The sequence below is a fragment of the Scyliorhinus torazame genome, chromosome 4 (assembly GCF_047496885.1).
Source record: "Scyliorhinus torazame isolate Kashiwa2021f chromosome 4, sScyTor2.1, whole genome shotgun sequence".
Classification (NCBI taxonomy): domain Eukaryota; kingdom Metazoa; phylum Chordata; class Chondrichthyes; order Carcharhiniformes; family Scyliorhinidae; genus Scyliorhinus; species Scyliorhinus torazame.
Window position 1 is genome coordinate 114,017,793 of NC_092710.1, and position 22,893 is coordinate 114,040,685.

Here is a 22,893-nt window from a genome sequence, read left to right on the forward strand (position 1 = left end):
GCAAGAGATTGTGAATTAGAGAAAACCCATGGCTTTTATTTCAGATGTGCCAGAGCTCTGCAGTCTGTTTAAAGGGGTCAAGTTCTGTTCCATCAGAATGTTCACAACCCAACTGACAGAGTTTGTAAATTACATCTTATCAATGGCAACTGTGCCTGTGGACTCCGGATAGAACACAGCTGCTGGTAAATGCGATTCAATGTTTGAAATGTTTGTATGGAAAGTGAGATCCGACAAAACAAGGGTCAATTTGGAAAGACTGAAGGTGCCTATATACCATATCTGTGTAGGAAATAATGCAAGTGCCTGAAACTACATGAGGTGTATCTTTGCTGTATCAAATATTTAAAGCTAAATGTCTCTTTTTATTTGAAATATCCTTTTATCTATGAATTAAGTTTGAGTTTTGTTGATTTTAGCTGTTTTGTTACAGTAAAAGTTTTAAATAAGTCAAATTTTGTTCAGCGGCTTATTCCTCTGTTGCCATTGTGGGGATTCCTTCCTTTTTAGAAAGTTATTGGCCTCTATTGGTATTGTTAACTCCAATATAAATAAAATTGAGCTTGACTTCTGTTCTCTCTGAATACTGCCTCCATACCTCTTTGATGGCTTTAATGAGATCAGGTTTGGGTGGAGCACTAAGTGGAATACACTTGTATCCACAAAGCTTTAACGAGCTGAAGAAGTTCCCTGCTGCAGATTGTTGTTCATTGGTCAAGGTTTCCATGTGGTCATGCATCAATTCATACAAATACAGTGCCAGCTTGGGTCCATGCTGTGAATAAACAGAACAGGTAGAAGTTTCACCATTTAAAGCTGCTTCAATTGAGCTCCTTCATCTGATAACAAAGAGATTCTTTCAGATTTTCTTTCAGGAAGTAATATATTTAAACATTTTTCAAATATCAACAAATTATGTTAAAGAATATAAAAATTAATCTTCCAAAAATCTACTGAAAATAGTCACAAAAGTAAATTGTTTCATTTAAACGTTATAAAATGATTAACACATTGGAATAGTACATCGTTTTCTTGATATGCTTCAATGTAACTTTCTGCAAATATTTGGAGGTTTTCATGGCAGCTGCCTTACCTCCAGAGGTTGACCAAGACATTCTCGCAGAATCTCCTGATGGCTTGGTTCATAAACTATTTCTAAAGCCATTTTCCTCTCTTCTAGCGGACGGGCAGGGCACAGAACGTGAACAAGCAATCGCCCCAATTGGGACCGGAATGTCTCTCTGCAGGACCAAAGCATGCGTTTCCACTGCTGCCGTGGAGGGCTATTTCTGCCTGCCCCCTAAACAAACACATATACATCAGTGAGTGATCGAGACAAGAACAAGCTGCCAAGGAGCTTGAATCAAACTGAAAAACAAGTCTTAAAACATTGTGAACTTTGTCTAAAAACAGTTCTTGTATGGAAGGAAAATCAAGCAAATTTGCTACTGTCTAATGCGTGTTACTCCAACAAAGGCTCAAAAGTAAATAACTCTTGGTGTAACCTTCTATTTATAAAACCCATAGGTTCCTATGGCAACACCAAGAGTGCATAGGCATTATTAGCCCCAGGTTACCTAATCAATCATGTATTGATGATAACAAGAAACAGAATTGGATCAAGCAAGCTTTCCTGTCAAATTCCTGATTGTAGTGATTCATCAAGAGCTCATGTTTTCACCCTTAAACAAAGTATTATACAGTATACAATCACCAGAAATACAATAGGTCAGTTTGTCAATGAGGTGGGGTTATGCTACTCTATCAGTACTGTGAAGTGTTATTGAGGGCTACTCCCCTAACTTTATGTTTGGCATTAAAATAATTTCTGGGGCAAAAAATAATTTGCTGTATATAATTAACAGCATGCTAGAGTCACCTAAGCAACTAGAAACTGAAAATCTCCAATCAATTTTGGGCAGCACGGTAGCATTGTGGATAGCACAATTGTGTCACAGCTCCAGGGTCCCAGGTTCGATTCCGGCTTGGGTCACTGTCTGTGCGGAGTCTGCACATCCTCCCAGTGTTTGCGTGGGTTTCCTCCGGGTGCTCCGGTTTCCTCCCACAGTCCAAAGATGTGCAGGTTAGGTGGATTGGCCATGCTCAATTGCCCTTAGTGTCCAAAATTGCCCTTAGTGTTGGGTGGGGTTACTGGGTTATGGGGATAGGGTGGAGGTGTGGACCTTGGGTAGGGTGCTCTTTCCAAGAGCCGGTGCAGACCCGATGGGCCGAATGGCCTCCTTCTGCACTGTAAATTCTATGAAAAAAAAAAAATTTTGATGAATAATCACTAAACCCTTCCTGTTAACAGAAAAAAATTAGTTGGAACTTCCAATGTTGTTCAATGGATACATTTCAACATGCTTACAATCAATTGTAGACACCTATATATAAACTATACAACTTTAATTGTTTTTCAACGTATCAAAATTTAAAAAGGCACAACACAAAAAACAGTTTTTGCAAAACTTTCCAATAAGATTTAGAAGCATGCAAGAAAACATGCACCAGAAATATTTTATCCTGAAATAAATGATTATTGACCATTCCCACCTACTAAGCTCTCAGTCTGTTAGTAAGGATTTCAGAAACAATGTTGTTTTCCTGTGATCCTTTCAGTCTTGCCCCACCTAGTTCTGCAAGTTTCTCCAGCCCTCGATCCTCTCCAAAACCACATAACCGTTCATCCTGGTTTTCTTTACTCACTTCTTTCCCCCTCACCCTCTCTGTTTCCATTACACAACCAATGCTGCAAGAAATAAGGGACACTTTGGAGAGAAGCAGCGGCCTAGCCGGACCCAACCTTTAAATGGCTTCCTCACTTGCTGCCCAGAGGAATCCACGACAATTAGTGGCATCCCAGGAAGCCCACACCCAGGACGCAAAGCCAAATTCTGGGACAATCTCAGAAAATCAGAGATGATTGGTCAACCTGACCCAACCATTGATGTCAGAGCTTTCAGATGTTTTAGTTCTGCTTTCTGCAACCCTTTATCCCCATGTACTCCTCTCTCCTCATTCAAAATTCTCCTCAAAACCTATCCTTCTGGCCAAGATTGGAGTCAACTTTCCTAGTTTCTCATTTTTTGGCTCAACATCTATTTTTCCTTATCACTAGAGTTTTTAAAAATAAATTTAGAGTACCCAATTCTTTTTTTGTTCAAATTAAGGGGCAATTTAGCTTGATCAATCCACCTACCCTGCACATTTTTGGGTTGTGGAGGTGAGACCCACGCAGACTTGGGGAGAATGTGCAAACTCCACACAGACAGTGACCTGGCGCCAGGATCGAACCTGGGACCTTGCCGTTGTGAGGCAGCATTGCTAACCACTGCGCCACTGTACTGCCCCCGCCTCATCCCTAGAGTTTATTCTTTTTTATTTTATCTGATTATTTTAGTTCCTCCTAGCTTCAATACCAATTAGAAATAATTGTTAAATACCTTGCAAGAATTGATTTCTTAATGAAGTTAGAATGTGAAATCACCAGGGTCTTGAACCTAATTCTGTTGAAAGACAAGCAAATGGCCAGTCCACAGATACAGGGCACGATTCAACTAAATGGGAACAAAGACCCATAGTGAGCATGTTGAATCGCGTGTTTCCCGGTGCTTGCAGCATCGAGAAACACATGGTTATAAAACTCCACTTACATTAAATAAGGGGCCTGAGCAGGGAATGTGCTGCCGAGGCCACACATAGCCCCGCTTTCTACACCAAGGAGCTGAGCTCGCCAGAACTCCTCAGTATAGCGAGAGAGCAGGACTCGATTACCCCGGCGCGACCCCCAAACCCCATGCACTATGGAAGGTTTCCCAGCGCCCTCCAAACACCCGCTGGTCTGATTGCCAGCACACAAGAAATACCAGCATGGCACCTTGGCTGTGCCAACCTAACACCTTGGCAGTGTCAGGCCCGCACCCCGATGGCAGTGTCAGGCCCGCACCCTGATGGCAGTGTCAGGCCTGCACCCAGATGGCAGTGTCAGGCCCGCACCCAGATGGCAGTGTCAGGCCCACACCCAGATGGCAGTGTCAGGCCCGCACCCAGATGGCAGTGTCAGGCTCACACCCAGATGGCAGTGTCAGGCCCACACCCAGATGGCAGTGTCAGGCCCACACCCAGATGGCAGTGTCAGGCTCGCACCCAGATGGCACTGCCAGGGTGCCAGGCTGGCAGTGCCTGGGTGACACCAACAGTGCCAGGGTACCACCCTGCCCAAAGGGCATGCACCTTGGGGCCTCCGATCCCCTGGGAAACCCCCATGAGTGCCGTTCTGTCTAGCGCGGCAAAGGGGATAGATCCCAACTCCTCGGGTAGCTTAGGAAACTGCATATTAAAGTGAGACTAGCTGTTTCACTCTAATATGCAGACTTGCTAAAACACGATCCCGCCCACAATGGGATTTACATTGCAATGTCTCACAAGACTTTACGAGACAGGTAGATCCCAGGAGTCGGGTCTCCCGGCTTTTATCGGCCATGCTGTGTGCGGTGAGCTGCTTTTTGGGCACGGCGTGGCCGTTCGATCTCTCCCAAAATATTTTGATTACATGCAGCTATACTCACCAATGATATTTTAATCCCTTCAACCATTAGTTTTAGCATTTCTTTCTGAAACATTTTTATGTTGTTGCTGGGTAGCCCTGATGCACCTTCCTCGGAGCCTTCACCTGGAGGGGTTGATATTCTATAATGAGGATATTCGGATATGCTCAATAAATCCAGAATGTCACGGTCAGGGTCTAAATAAACATATGAATGTCACAACAAGCCACAAATTTAAAACAAAAATCACATTTAAAAAAGTAAAAGATGAGTGGGCCCACAGAAAGGTGGGTCAACATATAAATTAGTACATGGAATTGTTGCCCGAGCAGAATGAAGAGATAACTACTTAATACATTGCATGTTTCTCGTTTAATGAACACAAAAATAAGTCACATCACTCTTAATCTGTTGGGACAAAGACATTTCTGAGCCTTAAGCATGCACAAAAAGTCTACATGGAGAAAAGTTAATTTAGCTTAACTCTCTTTTCATAGTAATTAATTTATTTTGGGTAAACTCAACAGTTGTATTTTATTATTTTGACAGATTATTCCAAAGATTTATCACTGTTTGACTGAAAACATTTTCTTAATATTTGTTCTAAATTGACATTTCACAAATTCTTTATTCTTTGGTTGTTTTTCTTTTGGTAGACCTTGATGGAACAACCTAGTGTTATTTTCCCTCTACATCACCAATGCTTGTTTCTATATGGCTAGATTTCTATATATTTACATATTTATGTGAATTGAATGTTAACGTTGCTACCCAAGTACTATTGTTGGAAAAACTGTATCAATACAAAACATGATTAGGGGGGTGGGTACGGGAGCAATAGGTCAGAAGGTGAGAGCATTGAGGGAGAACTAGGGAATAGGGACAGTGTGGCTCTGAGGCAGAGCAGACGGGGAAAAGTTGCTGAACACAGCGGGTCTGGTGGCCTGAAGTGCATATGTTTTAATGCAAGGAGCATTACGGGTAAGGCAGATGAACTTAGAGCTTGGATTACTACTTGGAACTATGATGTTATTGCCATTACAGAGACCTGGTTGAGGGAAGGGCAGGATTGGCAGCTAAACGTTCCAGGATTTAGATGTTTCAGGCGGGATAGAGGGGGATGTAAAAGGGGAGGCGGAGTTGCGCTACTTGTTCGGGAGAATATCACAGCTATACTGCGAGAGGACACCTCAGAGGGCAGTGAGGCTATATGGGTAGAGATCAGGAATAAGAAGGGTGCAGTCACAATGTTGGGGGTATACTACAGGCCTCCCAACAGCCAGCGGGAGATAGAGGAGCAGATAGGTAGACAGATTTTGGAAAAGAGTAAAAACAACAGGGTTGTGGTGATGGGAGACTTCAACTTCCCCAATATTGACTGGGACTCACTTAGTGCCAGGGGCTTAGACGGGGCGGAGTTTGTAAGGAGCATCCAGGAGGGCTTCTTAAAACAATATGTAAACAGTCCAACTAGGGAAGGGGCGGTACTGGACCTGGTATTGGGGAATGAGCCCGGCCAGGTGGTAGATGTTTCAGTAGGGGAGCATTTCGGTAACAGTGACCACAATTCAGTAAGTTTTAAAGTACTGGTGGACAAGGATAAGAGTGGTCCGAGGATGAATGTGCTAAATTGGGGGAAGGCTAATTATGACAATATTAGGCGGGAACTGAAGAACATAGATTGGGGGCGGATGTTTGAGGGCAAATCAACATCTGACATGTGGGAGGCTTTCAAGTGTCAGTTGAAGGGAATACAGGACAGGCATGTTCCTGTGAGGAAGAAAGATAAATACGGCAATTTTCGGGAACCTTGGATGACGAGTGATATTGTAGGCCTCGTCAAAAAGAAAAAGGAGGCATTTGTCAGGGCTAAAAGGCTGGGAACAGACGAAGCCTGTGTGGCATATAAGGAAAGTAGGAAGGAACTTAAGCAAGGAGTCAGGAGGGCTAGAAGGGGTCATGAAAAGTCATTGGCAAATAGGGTTAAGGAAAATCCCAAGGCTTTTTACACGTACATAAAAAGCAAGAGGGTAGCCAGGGAAAGGGTTGGCCCACTGAAGGATAGGCAAGGGAATCTATGTGTGGAGCCAGAGGAAATGGGCGAGGTACTAAATGAATACTTTGCATCAGTATTCACCAAAGAGAAGGAATTGGTAGATGTTGAGTCTGGAGAAGGGGGTGTAGATAGCCTGGGTCACATTGTGATCCAAAAAGACGAGGTGTTGGGTGTCTTAAAAAATATTAAGGTAGATAAGTCCCCAGGGCCTGATGGGATCTACCCCAGAATACTGAAGGAGGCTGGAGAGGAAATTGCTGAGGCCTTGACAGAAATCTTTGGATCCTCGCTGTCTTCAGGGGATGTCCCGGAGGACTGGAGAATAGCCAATGTTGTTCCTCTGTTTAAGAAGGGTAGCAAGGATAATCCCGGGAACTACAGGCCGGTGAGCCTTACTTCAGTGGTAGGGAAATTACTGGAGAGAATTCTTCGAGACAGGATCTACTCCCATTTGGAAGCAAATGGACGTATTAGTGAGAGGCAGCACGGTTTTGTGAAGGGGAGGTCGTGTCTCACTAACTTGATAGAGTTTTTCGAGGAGGTCACTAAGATGATTGATGCAGGTAGGGCAGTGGATGTTGTCTACATGGACTTCAGTAAGGCCTTTGACAAGGTCCCTCATGGTAGACTAGTACAAAAGGTGAAGTCACACGGGATCAGGGGTGAGCTGGCAAGGTGGATTCAGAACTGGCTAGGCCATAGAAGGCAGAGGGTAGCAATGGAGGGATGCTTTTCTAATTGGAGGGCTGTGACCAGTGGTGTTCCACAGGGATCAGTGCTGGGACCTTTGCTGTTTGTAGTATATATAAATGATTTGGAGGAAAATGTAACTGGTCTGATTAGTAAGTTTGCAGACGACACAAAGGTTGGTGGAATTGCGGATAGCGATGAGGACTGTCTGAGGATACAGCAGGATTTAGATTGTCTGGAGACTTGGGCGGAGAGATGGCAGATGGAGTTTAATCCGGACAAATGTGAGGTAATGCATTTTGGAAGGGCTAATGCAGGTAGGGAATATACAGTGAATGGTAGAACCCTCAAGAGTATTGAAAGTCAAAGAGATCTAGGAGTACAGGTCCACAGGTCATTGAAAGGGGCAACACAGGTGGAGAAGGTAGTCAAGAAGGCATACGGCATGCTTGCCTTCATTGGACGGGGCATTGAGTATAAGAATTGGCAAGTCATGTTGCAGCTGTATAGAACCTTAGTTAGGCCACACTTGGAGTATAGTGTTCAATTCTGGTCGCCACACTACCAGAAGGATGTGGAGGCTTTAGAGAGGGTGCAGAAGAGATTTACCAGAATGTTGCCTGGTATGGAGGGCATAAGCTATGAGGAGCGATTGAATAAACTCGGTTTGTTCTCTCTGGAACGAAGGAGGTTGAGGGGCGACCTGATAGAGGTCTACAAAATTATGAGGGGCATAGACAGAGTGGATAGTCAGAGGCTTTTCCCCAGGGTAGAGGGGTCAATTACTAGGGGGCATAGGTTTAAGGTGAGAGGGGCAAGGTTTAGAGTAGATGTACGAGGCAAGTTTTTTACGCAGAGGGTAGTGGGTGCCTGGAACTCGCTACCGGAGGAGGTAGTGGAAGCAGGGACGATAGGGACATTTAAGGGGCATCTTGACAAATATATGAATAGGATGGGAATAGAAGGATACGGACCCAGGAAGTGTAGAAGATTGTAGTTTAGTCGGGCAGTATGGTCGGCGCGGGCTTGGAGGGCCGAAGGGCCTGTTCCTGTGCTGTACATTTCTTTGTTCTTTGTTCTTTTGTCCCAATACACTTCATAAACAATTTTAAAATGCAGAGAAGGACTTGTCATATGAGGAACCGTTGAGGACACTGGGTCTGTCCTCAATGGAGTTTAGAAGGATGAGGGGGGATCTCATTGAAACTTACAGAATACTGAGAGGCCTGGGTAGAGTGAATGTGGAGAGGATGTTTCCACTTGTAGGGGAAACTAGAAACCGAGGGCACAGTCACAGACTGAAGGTACGATCCTTTAAAAGAGAGATGAGGAGGAATTTCTTCCACCAGATGGTGGTGAACCTGTGGAATTCTTTGCCGCAGAAGGCTTTGGAGGCCAAATCACTGAGTGTCTTTAAGACAGATAGATAGGTTCTTGATCAATAAGGGGATCAGGGGTTATGGGGAGAAGGCATGAAAATGGGGATGAGAAACAAATCAGCCATGATTTAGTGGTGGAGCAAACTTGATGGGGCTGAATGTCCTAATTCTGCTCCTATGTCTTATGGTCTTATGTGAGGACTGAAGATTTGACGCAATAAGTAGGTCGAGGCGGGAGGGGGTTTGCTGCATAGGGGATAGAAAAGCTTCCATTTATATTGTGTTTGACCATTGGATTCAAGTGATCTCAAAATGGTGACAGCCAATGAAGCGCTTTTGAAGTGCACACATGGTTTCAGTCTTGCAGCCTTAACGTGGAGAAAATATGACTTGTCCATAGTTTTTGTCAGATATCACAGTAAGAATCGTGGAGTTAATGGAATTGGCGGAGAGGTACAGCTGCTTGTCCTCAGCATTCATATGACAGCTGACTCCATGTTTGTGGACAATGCTGTCACAAGGCAGCACGTGACAGCAAACAAACCTCAGAGGAGGGGCAATGAAGGAGAATGAAACCATCTTTGGAAGACACCAACAATGGTCCATAAGGAGGGATAAAGTGTGCAGTTGCAGGTGACTTTGCAGTGTGATGATGTGGGGAAAAGTGGGGTAAAAATTAGCTCCACTTTGGGCAAAAGGAAAATATTGCAGATGCTGGTAAATTGAAGTAAAAAATAAAAACAGAAAATGCTGGAAATACTCAACAGGTCAGGAAGCATCTGTGAAACGCGAAACAGAGTTATTGGTCAATGATCTTTCATCAGAGCTGGGAAAAGATAAGAAATGTAAGGGGTTTTCAACAAGTTAAAAAGGACAGTCTGTGACGGCAGGAGAGGGTTTGTACAGTTGAGGTGGCTAGTAAGGAGAGCATAAGAGGCTGCAAGCTTCATCGATAAAACTTTCAGCAGTATTGGGGGTGAGTTGCTGGAAGTGCCTATTCCTGTGGTTCATTTTGATGTTAAAAATTCCATGGCATTATTTAAAGAAACATAGGAGCAGGAGGAGATGGCGGTTTCCTGGGCAACATTTTTCCATCAACAAAAAACAAACAAATTGATTTCATCAATTTTTGGATCATCTTGATGGAGCAAATCAACCATGCCCAAGTAACAGTCGTTGTACTTCTGTTTTTCAATAAATTTAGAATTGAAAATGAAATGAAAATTGCTTATTGTCACAAGTAGGCTTCAAATGAAGTTACTGTGAAAAGCCCCTAGTCGCCACATTCCAGCACCTGTTCGGGGAGGCTGGTACGGGAATTAATCCGTGCTGCTGGCCTGCCTTGGTCTGCTTTCAAAGCCAGCGATTTAGCCCTGTGCTAAACCAGCCCCTAGAGTACGCAATTATTTTTTTTGTACAATTAAGGGGCAATTTAGCATGGCCAATCCACCTAACCTGCACATCTTTGGGTTGTGGGGGTGAAACCCACGCAGACACGGGGAGAATGTGCATACTCCACACGGACAGTGACCCAGGGCCGGGATCGAACCCGCGTCCTCAGCGTCGTAGGCAGCAGTGCTAACCACTGTGTCATGTGCCGCCCTACTTCAAAGTACTTATGTGAAACTCTGAGGTAAGTTTGAAAATTAGGTTCTAGATATATTCCTGCCTAATAAATCCATCCCCTAAAATACTTAACTGTCTGGGTGAATCTCATATATCAGTTCCCAGGACAAAGCAGTAACAGGATTAGAGGGCCAGCCAATGGAATAAAAAGAGAATTCGCCAAGATTTCACCATGCCCTTTTGATGCTCTTCTACCAAAGCAAAATTCGACAACAGCGAAATAAAATTTGGTACGGAGAAAGATCTGGAATAATCAAGTCTGGGTGGTAACTCGCATCTCCTAGTGTGTGCCCATGGAACACAGTGGAGCAGGTCATTCTCTCAGCTGACATCAGTTGGACTGAAGAGTAGGAATTCATTACCATGAAAATAGAATTAACATTTTTTTTAAAAGACCTCAGTTAATATTTTATTTCTAACTATGGAAAAAGTACAACACAACATTGTACACATGTTGGAAATTAGAAACGTACAAATGCTTGTCCAGTGACTCAGAGGGTAAATGTACTAAGTAACACAGATCAGGGGGTTCCCAGGTACAACCTCTGTATTGATCTTGGTCAGCACTAGTACTGAACATCATACGGTTTGGGGAAGTGAAACAGAATAATTAGCTGAGATTCCAACTCCTGAGCATTATCCAGTGATTTCCTGAAGCGTCAATGTCAGAACATGTTGGATGAAGACAATAGTGGGCTTGGTTGTGAGAATCTCTGTGAACAAATAGCATGGCTACGTTCAAAATAAAAATCTCTACTTGGATAAGGTCTTGGGAGAGTGCTGTCGTCGGTGGATTCAAACAAGGAACATCTTCGAGAGAGACGGTAAGAGGAAGGAAACTGGGAAAGCAATCTGAATTGCCTACCTTGGTAGATCAGCCTATTAACTGATAAAACAGTGAGTCTCTGCAGTCTCTGGACAAACTCAGTCTCAGAAGCTCTCATGGAGTTGTCGTGGCTCATCCTTCTCTGCATTAACACAGAGAGCTCATCGCTGGCGACAGATCGCATTTGCATCATCAAGGTATCGGACGGGGCAGCCGAAAACCTACGAGGACCTGGCAATATGGATTCCAAATCAAATTCACAATCAGAAAACTTGTGCTTACTATTTTTTCTTTATAAAATACACTCCTCTTGTGGAAGGCTGCCAACAGATTCTAAAGTGCAATGCATTTAGAGGCACTAGCAAGCTCAAGTAACAATGAATCAAATTCCTACAGGCAGCAAGGTTGCCAACTCCGGTTGGACATAATCAGTGAGACATTGGCGGAAAAAGACATCGTGGAAAGCCAAAAGTGTGATGCAAGTAGGTGAAACGAGAGAGAGGGCCTGTGACACAGTGAGACGGAATGAACCTGTCTCCAATAAACTCCATTACTGAGTTTAAACAGTTCTTTCCCCTGCCAGTTGTGCTGGGGATGGAAATTCACTACCACAGTCCACCTGGTAACCTGTAAATCAATCTAACACTCATTAATAATATTAATAACACTAATTACCCACTATGGCAACATCCAGCATCAGCTGAGCCTAACCTTGGCTCATAATCAGTGCCCCTTCCTCCAGCTCTGTAGCCCCATTGAGTTGGGCATTGCTTCAACTGATTGGAGCAAATAGTCAGTAGACAGTTCAGATATTTCCATCAAGTGGCCTCTGTTGAAACAGAGTTGAGCTTTTCCGTGGGTGGGGAAGTAGGTCCCTGGTGTAGGGAAGGTCAGGTGGTACCAGTATCCAGATGTGACTGGCTGGCAGCCGGTCCCTGACAAAGGGAAGGTCAGGTAGTATCAGGGTCTGGGCTGTGATTGACTAGCGGTTGACTGACACTCCTGGAATTGTTTTTGGCCACCAAGAGATTGAGGCTGATTCTGATGGACTCCCAGCCATCCCAGGAGGGCTGGCAACCATAACAGGCAGGGAAAGAATAAAACACCAGCCAAAGAGCAATCGATAGATTTACTTTGGCATGATTAAACAGTCACTATTATCGACAATTCTGATTTAACTACACAAATTATCTTCATTGCTTTTTAATTTGATAAGCTATCAAAATGTTTTCACAAAAGACAAAGTTACTGTATCCATTAACAAATGCATTGTTAGCGTGTGAAAACAAAGCACTAAGATTTCCAAGATTTTAAACAATTGGATGATAGGAAAAGTAAAAGCCCATGTCTTCAAAACAACACTATGTAAACAAGTGATGTTTGGGATGTAATACTTTATTGCTATTCTCGATGAATAGCATTATTTTGTTAGTATTAGTTGCAACAGAACTGCAAACAAATCAGTTCAAAGGTGAACCCAAACACTGATTTGCTCTTAATATTGTAAACCTAAAAATGTCAACAGAACACTTTGCTGAATTTCCATTGCAGTGTATTTCCACTTTATCTGGAATATATTGCTACCGTAAAACATTTTTGAGACAAGACATTTCTTCGGTATACAGTATTGAGGAGAGGGCTTTTTCTCCACTTTTGCAGTCTACTTTTGACACAAACATTTCAAAATGAAATGTTTTTCTGGGATCCGACATCTGAAGATCACTACTGCACCTGCTTCTGTAGGGAAAGTATAAGAAGTAGATCCAGTTGGGGACTCCAGGGGAGACTCCTGGCTTACTAAGTTGAAGCAATAGGTCATCGGAAGGTGACTATACGAGGAGAAATGTTGTCTTGGCAGCCGTGGAATTATGGAATCTTTCAATGCAATTGAACCTTCATTGTAAACAAGTACAAATAAAATAGAGATGTATGCAGGGAAGGACTACACAATGGCTAAAAATGTACAATCACTCAAGTCGAAAGGCAATGGACCATGTAAATTCGCAAGAGCCACATCTTGAACAATCCCAAGTAAATATTTTGCAACTAATTTGATATTTTTAGAAGCAATGCCAACAAATACCATATAAAATTCAAAAAATAAAATGATCTTAAAAAGCAAAACAAATAAAAGTTTCATGTATGTAGCTTGCAACATGTTTCATCAAAGGGACACTGCATCCACAAAGAAGGGTTTGCCAAAGCATTTCTCATCTATGTGTATGTGCACAACAGGAAGTTTTATTGCAATGCAATCCCTGTACATCCCTATGAAACAAATAATGTAGGCTCTTCCTTAAAAAATCCGAACTAGAATGCCATCACACAAACATGCTGGCCCTTCAATATAATTCAACAACAACTTTACAAACGGGTTTTTATTGTACAATGCAGTTGGCAAGATAACGTGAAGTAAAAATGTCGAAATAGAAGCTGCCTAAAAATTGGTTCATTCAATTTTGACAATTGCTGCCTTTAGTTGGAAAAAAACAAGCGAAAGAGTTTTGAGTAGTAATCACAAATTTGAATACAACTTAAATTTGACACTAAAACAATTTTGCAGCTTTTGACATGTAAACTAAACTCCCTTCTTTTGTTGTGTATAAGTCTATTGACTGTCTTGTCCATTTAGTTTCTCCAATCTAGTTTCCAATTACCTCCCAGCATTGAGATCTGCTTCTAACTCTGAATTACATTGTCCTAGTCTACACATTGATGATCTAGCTCTGAATTATACTGCTCCGACTTATACATACACCTCATGAAAAATATTTAAAAACCCTCTGCTGGATTTGCATTTATATAAGACTTTCTTTCAGGCCAGTGCTCAGCTGCTAGGAATCATGGACTCAAGTGTCAGGTTATGCCATGCCATCCTGTACATTATTCAATCACAACAGTACTCTGAAAATAACTACAGAAACAAAATCTAGTGACTGCTTGTCTAACTTGTGTGAGAGATCAGAAAGATTCTCTTGCAGCGATATTCTTTTGACAATATAGTTGACAAAGAGAGATATTTGTGCCTCTGTGATTATTAATACACAAGACTGAAAGAACCAGTTGCATCAAACTATTTCAAGCTTCTTGAGATAAGACAGTGGGCCTTTAAATTGAATATAAAAATATAATTCTTATTAAGCTGCAGTAATATGTATTGCAGCAAAGTCACTCATCATGTTTGTAATAACTACTATAAATATTTGTATCTGCCATGAAGAAAGTTCCATTCTGAGAGAACAGTCACAGCTTCAATCACTTCAGGTTTCTGAGGAGGAGAATTACATAGAACATACAACATAGAAATAGGTCAATTGGTTCAACTGGTCTTTCTCCACATGAACATAATTGTGTATATCTATGCAGTGAAGCCCGAGGTCCAAGAGTAGAGATCTATCCAATTCTAGGTTCCATTCACTGAACAAATGATTAAAATCCAATTAAAATATTACAACATGGAAATGGAAAAACAAAGAAATCAAATAAACCACTTAAATAAATCTAATCTGTATATAGTTCAAAATGTGAAACGGTTATGTTTACACTGCTTTGCTATTCATCAGACAGTTACAGTGCAACCACTGGATAGTTACAAGACTCACCAGCAATACTTTTCCTCTTCTGGCGAATGGCATGATGCTGTGTTGCAGGTAAATTGAAAGAACTACTCATATTCTGAGCATCCTGATTGGCTGTATTTTTAATAAACTCGATGGCACTCTGAAGGACTCGGAACTGCAGTGCAACAGCCATTTCTAAATAAGGAAAGACGGCAATTACATTTACAGTGCAGAATTAGGCTGAGATAGCAGAGTACTCGTAGGAAGACTTTGAAATGAAGTCCCCTGTTTATTTATCGCATCAACACTTTTCCCCTGTCTACATATGCTCTGTACATCTGACTCTGCTGAACCCTGCTGAGAATGAAAGAGGGGCAGGATTCAGTCAACATTTTTCTTGCTATTAATAAAAATCTGATTTCAGATGATGTCATTATACTGATCTTCATGGACTGCTGTTTCCGATTATTTAAACTCACCTGGCACCATTCTAAAGAAGTCAATGGCACAGAGGACCTACTCTTCTACACACATGTGCAATGTAATGATACCAGAATGGGCTCCAAATCATTGCGAAGATGCTGATTCACCATTAAAAACATGGGTTCCTGTTTCTGCCAAAATAGCAAGCATCAGATTCTCCCTATTTGTGATGCAGCCACCGACAGAAGAAATTTGCACTTGCCTTTGGCGGCACTCTGATATAATAAACATAGCTAATGTTTCACTATTCTATAACTGTTTCATCAGAATAGCTTAATCTGGTTGGACTGCTATCCATAACCCCCTGGGTATTTTAGATTGTGTGCAGAAACGAGAAACCCAAGTCTCATATGTTGCCTTTTCTACTTTAACAGCACTTCTTCATCTTGGCTCGATGTTACTCTACTGACACATATCAGTTGCATTGTTAAGCCTCTCTCTTATTAAACTGGCAGGCAGAATCATGCGCATACTCTTTCAAGGGTCCATACCCAATTGTGCGGTTGGGATTAAGGAGTTATTTTTTTTTTAGAAATGAGAATGTGGGGAGATTGAGAATGCACTAGAGAAAAGCGAAATAAAAAGCAGTTTTTGATTCACAATTATCGGCACAACAAAAGTGTAGGCCTAGTTTACCATGGCTCCATATTCCTGTTGCAAGGTAAGTGTACAGATTCAGGTATAGAAGAACGTGTCTATGTATGTTATTAGTCCAGATAGTTTGCACTTTATGGAGTTTGCACTTTCTCCCTGTGTTGGCTTGGGTTTCCTTCGGGTGCTCCGGTTTCCTCCCTCAGTCTAAAAATGTGCAGGGCCATGATCAATTGCCCCTTCGTGTCCAAAGATGTTGCAGGGGTTACAGGGATAGGGTGGGTGAGTGGGCCTAGGTACGGTGCACTCTATGGGCTGAATGGCCTCCTTCTGCAAAGTAGGGATTCTATGGTTCGATATCCAGAAGACATTCAATAAGGTCCAACTAAGAGACTTGGAGGTAACTTACTGACATGGGTAGGCACCCGGGTAGGATTTTAATTTAATTTAATTTAATTTAATAATTTAATTTAAGGTAGGAAATCAGAAATTAGGAATAATGGGTAGACATTCCAATTGGCATATTGTGCCTGATGGTGTCTCCCAGGATTAGTACTGGGGTCTCAGCTTTCACTGTATTTATAAATGACTTAGACAAAGACACAAAGAGCCATAAATAAAACCAATGATGTAGTTAGGTGATACAGTAAATACTGTCAATGGGAGCAAAAACATTGAAGAGGCATTGACAGTTTAAGTCTATGGACCTGTTCCTGATGCATGACCATCCTTCTTCCACAACATTTCAGCAATCCAATTCCTATTTATTTTCATTTCTTTCTTGCAGCAATACATAAAATTACCAATTGTGAACTATTTGGTTGCAATATTCTTTCAGCGCCTTACTTTACAAATGGTACAGGTTCATTTTTAATAAAATAAACATGCTTCTGGAGCAAATGGCATCAATGTCACATATGATGAAAGAAATATACCAAAAATAAAGACTTAAAATGAGTCTGTCATTCTACAATGTCTCTCTTTTGAAAGTTAAACTTTTATTCAATGAAACTTTGTATACAGTTTTAAGTCTTAAACAGCTACCTTTTGTTTTTGTATCCTTGCTGTTCTGCAGGTATCCAAGCAGTGAGATCAAATCCTCTATTATGCGAAAATACGGTAACCCAGAAGAGCTGCAGGAATGGATGGTAATTGCGACCAGCAGTTGCTGAATGTCGCACAACAATAATTTGTACTCATTCACTGAAATGCTACAATGAAAGAAAGTGATTGGGTAAATTTATCACAACAGACAACTTTCATAGACAGGAATATAGTGAAAATTGTAAAGTATAAAAGCTAACAAACTGTATTAAAGCCTTTTAAAAATAATAGTGACAAACGAGATTGTGGAACCACAAAACTAACTCAGCTGAGGTCAAACTACAAGAATAACTCGCATTTATAGAACACATTAAATATAGAAAATTATCCCAAAGTTTAGTATGGAGGTGCTACGAGACAAAATAGTTGCTAGGATAAAAGAGGAGATACTCAGAAGGGTAACCAAAAGTATGGTCAAAGAGCTGAGTTTTTGAGAAGTATCTTAAAGGGCGAGAAGGAAGAAAGAACTGCATTTATAAAGTGCCTTTCATAACCTTAGACATCTCAAATTGCTTTACAGCCAATAGGTATTTTTGAAGTGTAGTTACTGTTGTAATTGAGAAAACATGGCAATAAATTTGCACGTACAAAGATCCCACAAACAGTAATGAGATAGTGACCAAATAACCTGTTTTAGTGACATTAGTTGAGGAATAAATATTGACCAACAGACATGGGACTACATTGCAGATATTAGTTTGATTGTAGTAGTACAATGGGAACCTAATAGCTTCATTCTGATCCCCCATCGATATAAGGCAAAATAAAAGCTGTTCCAAAATTAATAAAGGAAAATGGAACAGTTTTAAAATGTTTGTACTATTTGCAACAAGTGCAAGATAATTATTTAACTCCACAATTTATGAAGACCATCATAATAATTTCCTTACCCATTCTCTAGTCCATTTAGTGTTGCTAAGGTGTTAAACAAGACATATAGCAAGCCATTGTCAAGCAGTATATCAGCTAACTTGGGGCACGCATTCAGAAGCTGGAGTAGGATGCACAATTTATTGTGCACCAATGCATTTTCATACAGAGAGTTTTCAATGAGGCCCAGTATAGGAATAATGCATCTTTTACGAAATGGGTCGATGTGAGCCATAGTCTCTGGATCTAACCTATAAAAATCAAGAATCACACAGCAAATTACTCAGGAATTGAACTGTTCTGTAAAACATGTCATACACTTTGGCATATATCCAGTTATAAACCAAAGATCTGTTAACAGCAGTGCATAAGTCATTGGGCAATTAAAGACCAATCCAAATCAAAGTACTGTTCAAGTATTATTGCTTCTAATAGTGGTGTGCTTTCAGATTCTGAGAAGGTAGTAGGTTCAATGACCAGCATCTTCCATCTGTAAATACCTGAATGAATTCCCATCAACACCAGGGTGACACAACAATCCGGGCTACATTTAGGACAGGACTCTGCTGTTTTGCTCTTGATCTCTACAAGTTTTGTAGTTCTAGCTTCTTTGATGCACCTATTTTGTTTGTAGCAATGTAATTTACTAGGTCAGCTTCCTCTGTTCTAAGGAAACAACCCTTGCCTATCCAAGATAAAAGCAAATCACTGCTGATGCTGGAATCTGAAACAAAAACAGAAAATGCTGGAAAATCTAATGAGGTCTGACAGCATCTGTGCGGAGAGAACAGAGCGAATGTTTTGATGCTGGATAAGTCTTCGTCAGAGCTAGCCTAGCCTATCCAATCTTTCCTCATAGCTGCAAATTTCAATATTGTGAATCTCCTCTGTACTCTCTCAGAGCAATTATGTCATTCCTGTAATGTGGTGACCAGAACTGTACACAATATTCCATCTGTGTGAAACCAGCGTTTTATTCAGTTCCAGCATTGCACCCCTGCTTTTGTATTCAAAACCTCACCCAATAAATGAAAACATTCTATGCTTTCTTTCCCTCCTTATCCACCTGTCCTGCCACCTTCAGGGACCTGTGGACATGAACTCCAAGGTGTCTCACTTCCTCCACCCCTCTCAATATCCTCCCATTTAGTGAGTGTTCCTTTGTTTTCCCTCTCCAAATGCATCACCTCACACTTTTCTGGATTGAGTTCCATTTGTCACTTTTCCACCCACTCAACCTAGCCATCGATATAATTCTGGAGTCGACAGCTATCCTCTTCGATATCAACACGGCCAACCTTTGTGTCACACATTTAAGTCCAAATCATTAATATATACTACAAACAGCAAGGGATCCAACACGGAGGCCTGTGGAACACCAATTTCCATTTGCAACCTGTACAAAAGGAACCTTTTTCCTTATTTTAAATTTGAAGTACCCCATGTTTTTCCCAATTAAGGGGCAATTTAATGTGGCCAATCCACGTACCCTGTACATCTTTGGGTTGTAGGGGTGAAACCCAACAGACACGGGGAGAATGTGCAAACTCCACACAGACAGTGACCTGGAGCCGGGAAGGAACCCAGGTCTTCAGCGCTGTGAGGCAGCATTGCGAACCACTGAGCCATCATGCTGCCCTCAGAAGCTTTCTCCTCCTCCTCATACAGTCACTCAACCAGGAATAAGCACTGAGCGGAGCTGGGGTCCTCCACCCAAGCAGAACTCGCCTCCGGGCTTTCAATGAGGTGAAGGCAAGAAAACTCACTCATCCCTGCCCTGGTCAGATGTGCCCTGTGCACCACCTTGAATTGAATCATGCTGAGCCTAGCACATGAGGAGGTAGAGTTGACCCCGTGAAGAGCTTCACTCCACACCTCCCCACCAAAAACCAGACCCAGCTCCCTTTTCCATTTCCTGTTTACCTCGTCCAACATCGCTTGCTCCACCGACAAGATCCAACCATAAATATCCGATATCTTCCCCTCCCCCAACTCGGTCATTAAAAGGACCCTATCCAAAAGGGCGATGGTGCCAAGGGAAAGGAAGGAATCTCCTTGCAAAAAAAGTCACAAACCTCAAAAACCCTAAATACATTAGTCTTCAGGAGTTGGAATTTATCCAACAATTTCTCAAAACCAGCAAACTTCCCCTCTATAAATGTCCCCAAGCCTCTCCAAATACTCCTTCCCCCATGACCGGAATGACGAATCCAAACCCACTGGAACAAAGCGATAATTTCTGCAGATTTGGGCTAACACTGACATGGCACCCAGCTTAAAATGTTGCCTGAATTGTCTCCATATCCTCAGAGTGGCCACCATCACCGAGCTTGAAGTAAATTTTGTGGGTGTAAACGGAAGCAGAGCCATAGCCAAGGTCCTCAAACTAGTACCTCTACAAGAACTTGCCTCCATCCGCTCCCATATGGAATCAGGATCTTAAACTACCCCCACACGTTTTCAATATTCGCATTCCAATAACAAAATAACAGATTAGGCAGAGCTAGGCCCCGACTGCCTCTCCCTCAGCAGAAATGTCCTATGAATCCATGGGGGTCTTGCCCGCCCAAATAAGGAAGATATGTTATTAACCTTCACGAAAAATTTCCAGTGCGATATGGAGGGAGGTCGCACTTCCGGTAGCTCCAGCTGAGACCTGCTCTTTATCAGCATTTTCAGCTGTTTCTTTCGGGTGTTTTTCTCCAAGGAACAGTACAGATCAATTTAATAAGTCCCCCTACCGTGTTAAAACCATGCTCCCCAAAAAGGAAAAGATCCCAGGGAGCCAGGAACAGACTCAGTTGAGTGCCTCTGACCCGATCACATTAGGTGCACTTTCAGACATATTGGCCAAAGAATTCAATAAACAATTCAACTTACACTTCACGAAGCAGTGGAAGCAGATCTCTGACAAAATATGTAAGTCAATTGAGGAAGCACTGGGCCCAGTCCAGGTGGAGTTGGATAAAGCGGTGGGGATGAGAGTGCATGGGCCAGCACTCTCACCAGCTTACATCGCTGGAGGCTGAGGTGAAAATGATGGCCAATTAAAACAAACGGTTGAAGGTCAACAACCTGGAAAATCGGTTGAGGAGGCAAAACCTCGGGGATTTAGGGGGGATTAAGGGGGAATGAGGGAGGGGTTAGCTGGCTGATGGTTGTTCTAGAATATTCTTTTTTTCTGGGGATTGGATTGGTTGCTGTCTTGGGGGGGACCTCTGATTGATGCCTGTTAAAGGTTTATGTGTTTGTCCCTGACGGTGGAAATGGCTGATTCTTACACCTGAAACGTAAGGGGATTGGGTGGGAGATCAAGAGTCTTTTCTCATCTAAAGAACTTCAACGCTGATGTGGTTACAGGAGACCCATTTACAGGTGAGGGATCAGACCAGGCTCCGGAAGGAGTGGATAGGGCACCCGGCCGACCCAGGCTTCGATGGTAGGGCCTGAGGCGCAGCAATTGTGATAAGCAGATGCCTTTTTCGACCACTGGGGTTGTGGCTGACCCAATGTGATACTGAGTGGGTCCTCGGCAGGCACTCTGGTAGTCAAGGTTGACTACCAGACTAGCTGGTAAGATTGGCTACGAAGATTGATAAAGAAGCGTGCAGAGAGTCCTATAATCTCGTCCAGGGTGATGACAACGATGTCAATTGGGTTATTTTTAATATAACGGCACCTTATTGTTCCTGGTTCACAAGGCAAAGATTACGAGGACTTTAAATTTCAATGCACAAATGCACAAACAGAGCTTCTGCCTGAGCGACCTGTGGGCCCAACCCAATTCAGGAGGGATGCCATTTCACCCTCCTCCACCATCTGCAAAATATATTTTGTTGGATTCAGGCATTCCAGACACTCTGGCAGCCCTATGATTCTCAAGTTCTGCCTTCTGAGATGATTCTCCAAATCGTCCACCTTGGCCTTTAGCGCTTTGATATCACTAGCCACCCGTGCCATCTCCGCTTCCAGGGAGGTGATCTGGTCACTCTGCCGTGAAAGGGCCACTCCACATTCTGTAGCACCACACCTTGGCTGTCTGATCTGTTTTTGCCAAGGCTGCACGAATGGGGGACAGGGTCCCTTTGATTGCTCTGTCTAGATCTTCAGAGGCACCTGCTGTAATTTCTTAAGTTCCTCCGCCAAGATGCCAGTAAGCATTTTAGCCATCAGTGGAGTAGCCAAAGTTGCAACAGGAGCCACCCATTTTTGCAGCAAAGCTCTCGAGACTTCAGAGTCTGACGACGATACTTTACTTGTCTGCGGCCCTGTTTTGTACTTTTTGACATTTCCTTTTACATGGAACTCTTATCCCATCGAACTAATGAAGTTCTGCCCCAAATCAGCCCTGAAAACTGTGCGAAAAGCACCAAAATCAAAGTACTCTAATGCACCTCGTGTACGACTGCTCTCCACATGTCGCTACTGGAAGTCCCTCCTCCCCATTTCTAACCAGGATATATACTGGTCGAATCAGATGAAATGCGTGCGGCACGGTAGCACAATGGTTAGCACTGTTGCTTCACAGCGCCAGGGTCCCAGGTTCGATTCCCAGCTTGGGTCACTGTCTGTGCGGAGTTTGCACGTTCTCCCCGTGTCTGTGAGGGTTTCCTCTGGGTGCTCCGGTTTCCTCCCACAAGTCCTGAAAGACGTACTGTTAGGTGAATTGGTTATTCTGAATTCTCCCTCCGTGTACCCAAACAGGTGCCGGAATGTGGCGACTAGGGGATTTTCACAGTAACTACATTGCAGTGTTAATGTAAGCCTACGTGTAACAATAATAAAGATTATAACCATCCATATTACTTATTCATAAAGATGATTATCCTTCCTCACCTCTTGTATCTACTCAATGTCAATTCAGTAAGAAGTCTGACAACACCAGGTTAAAGTCCAACAGGTTTGTTCCGAATCACCAACTTTCAGAGCACTACTCCTTCCTCAGGTCAATAATTCACCTGAGGAAGGAGCAGTGCTTCGAAAGCTAGTGATTCGGAACAAACAAAGAACAAAGAACAAAGAACAAAGAAATGTACAGCACAGGAACAGGCCCTTCGGCCCTCCAAGCCCGTGCCGACCATGCTGCCCGACTAAACTACAATCTTCTACACTTCCTGGGTCCGTATCCCTCTATTCCCATCCTATTCATGTATTTGTCAAG

The 22,893-nt window shown here is 42.6% G+C and overlaps 1 protein-coding gene across 3 annotated transcripts in view; it reads right to left on the minus strand.

Moving 5' to 3' along the window:
* lyst (lysosomal trafficking regulator) overlaps positions 1–22,893 on the minus strand; it is a 482,598-nt gene that overhangs the window by 108,591 nt on the left and 351,114 nt on the right. For 2 of the 3 annotated variants that reach the window (XM_072498516.1, XM_072498517.1), the window contains 8 exons: positions 17,753–17,983; positions 16,803–16,969; positions 14,727–14,879; positions 12,856–13,017; positions 11,164–11,355; positions 4,569–4,744; positions 1,094–1,300; positions 599–775 (listed from right to left, as the gene is read on the minus strand). In XM_072498516.1, coding sequence (XP_072354617.1) covers positions 599–775; positions 1,094–1,300; positions 4,569–4,744; positions 11,164–11,355; positions 12,856–13,017; positions 14,727–14,879; positions 16,803–16,969; positions 17,753–17,983 — 1,465 coding nt within the window. The remainder of the gene's footprint in view (positions 1–598; positions 776–1,093; positions 1,301–4,568; positions 4,745–11,163; positions 11,356–12,855; positions 13,018–14,726; positions 14,880–16,802; positions 16,970–17,752; positions 17,984–22,893) is intronic. The other variant, XM_072498518.1, reaches the window with a different exon arrangement.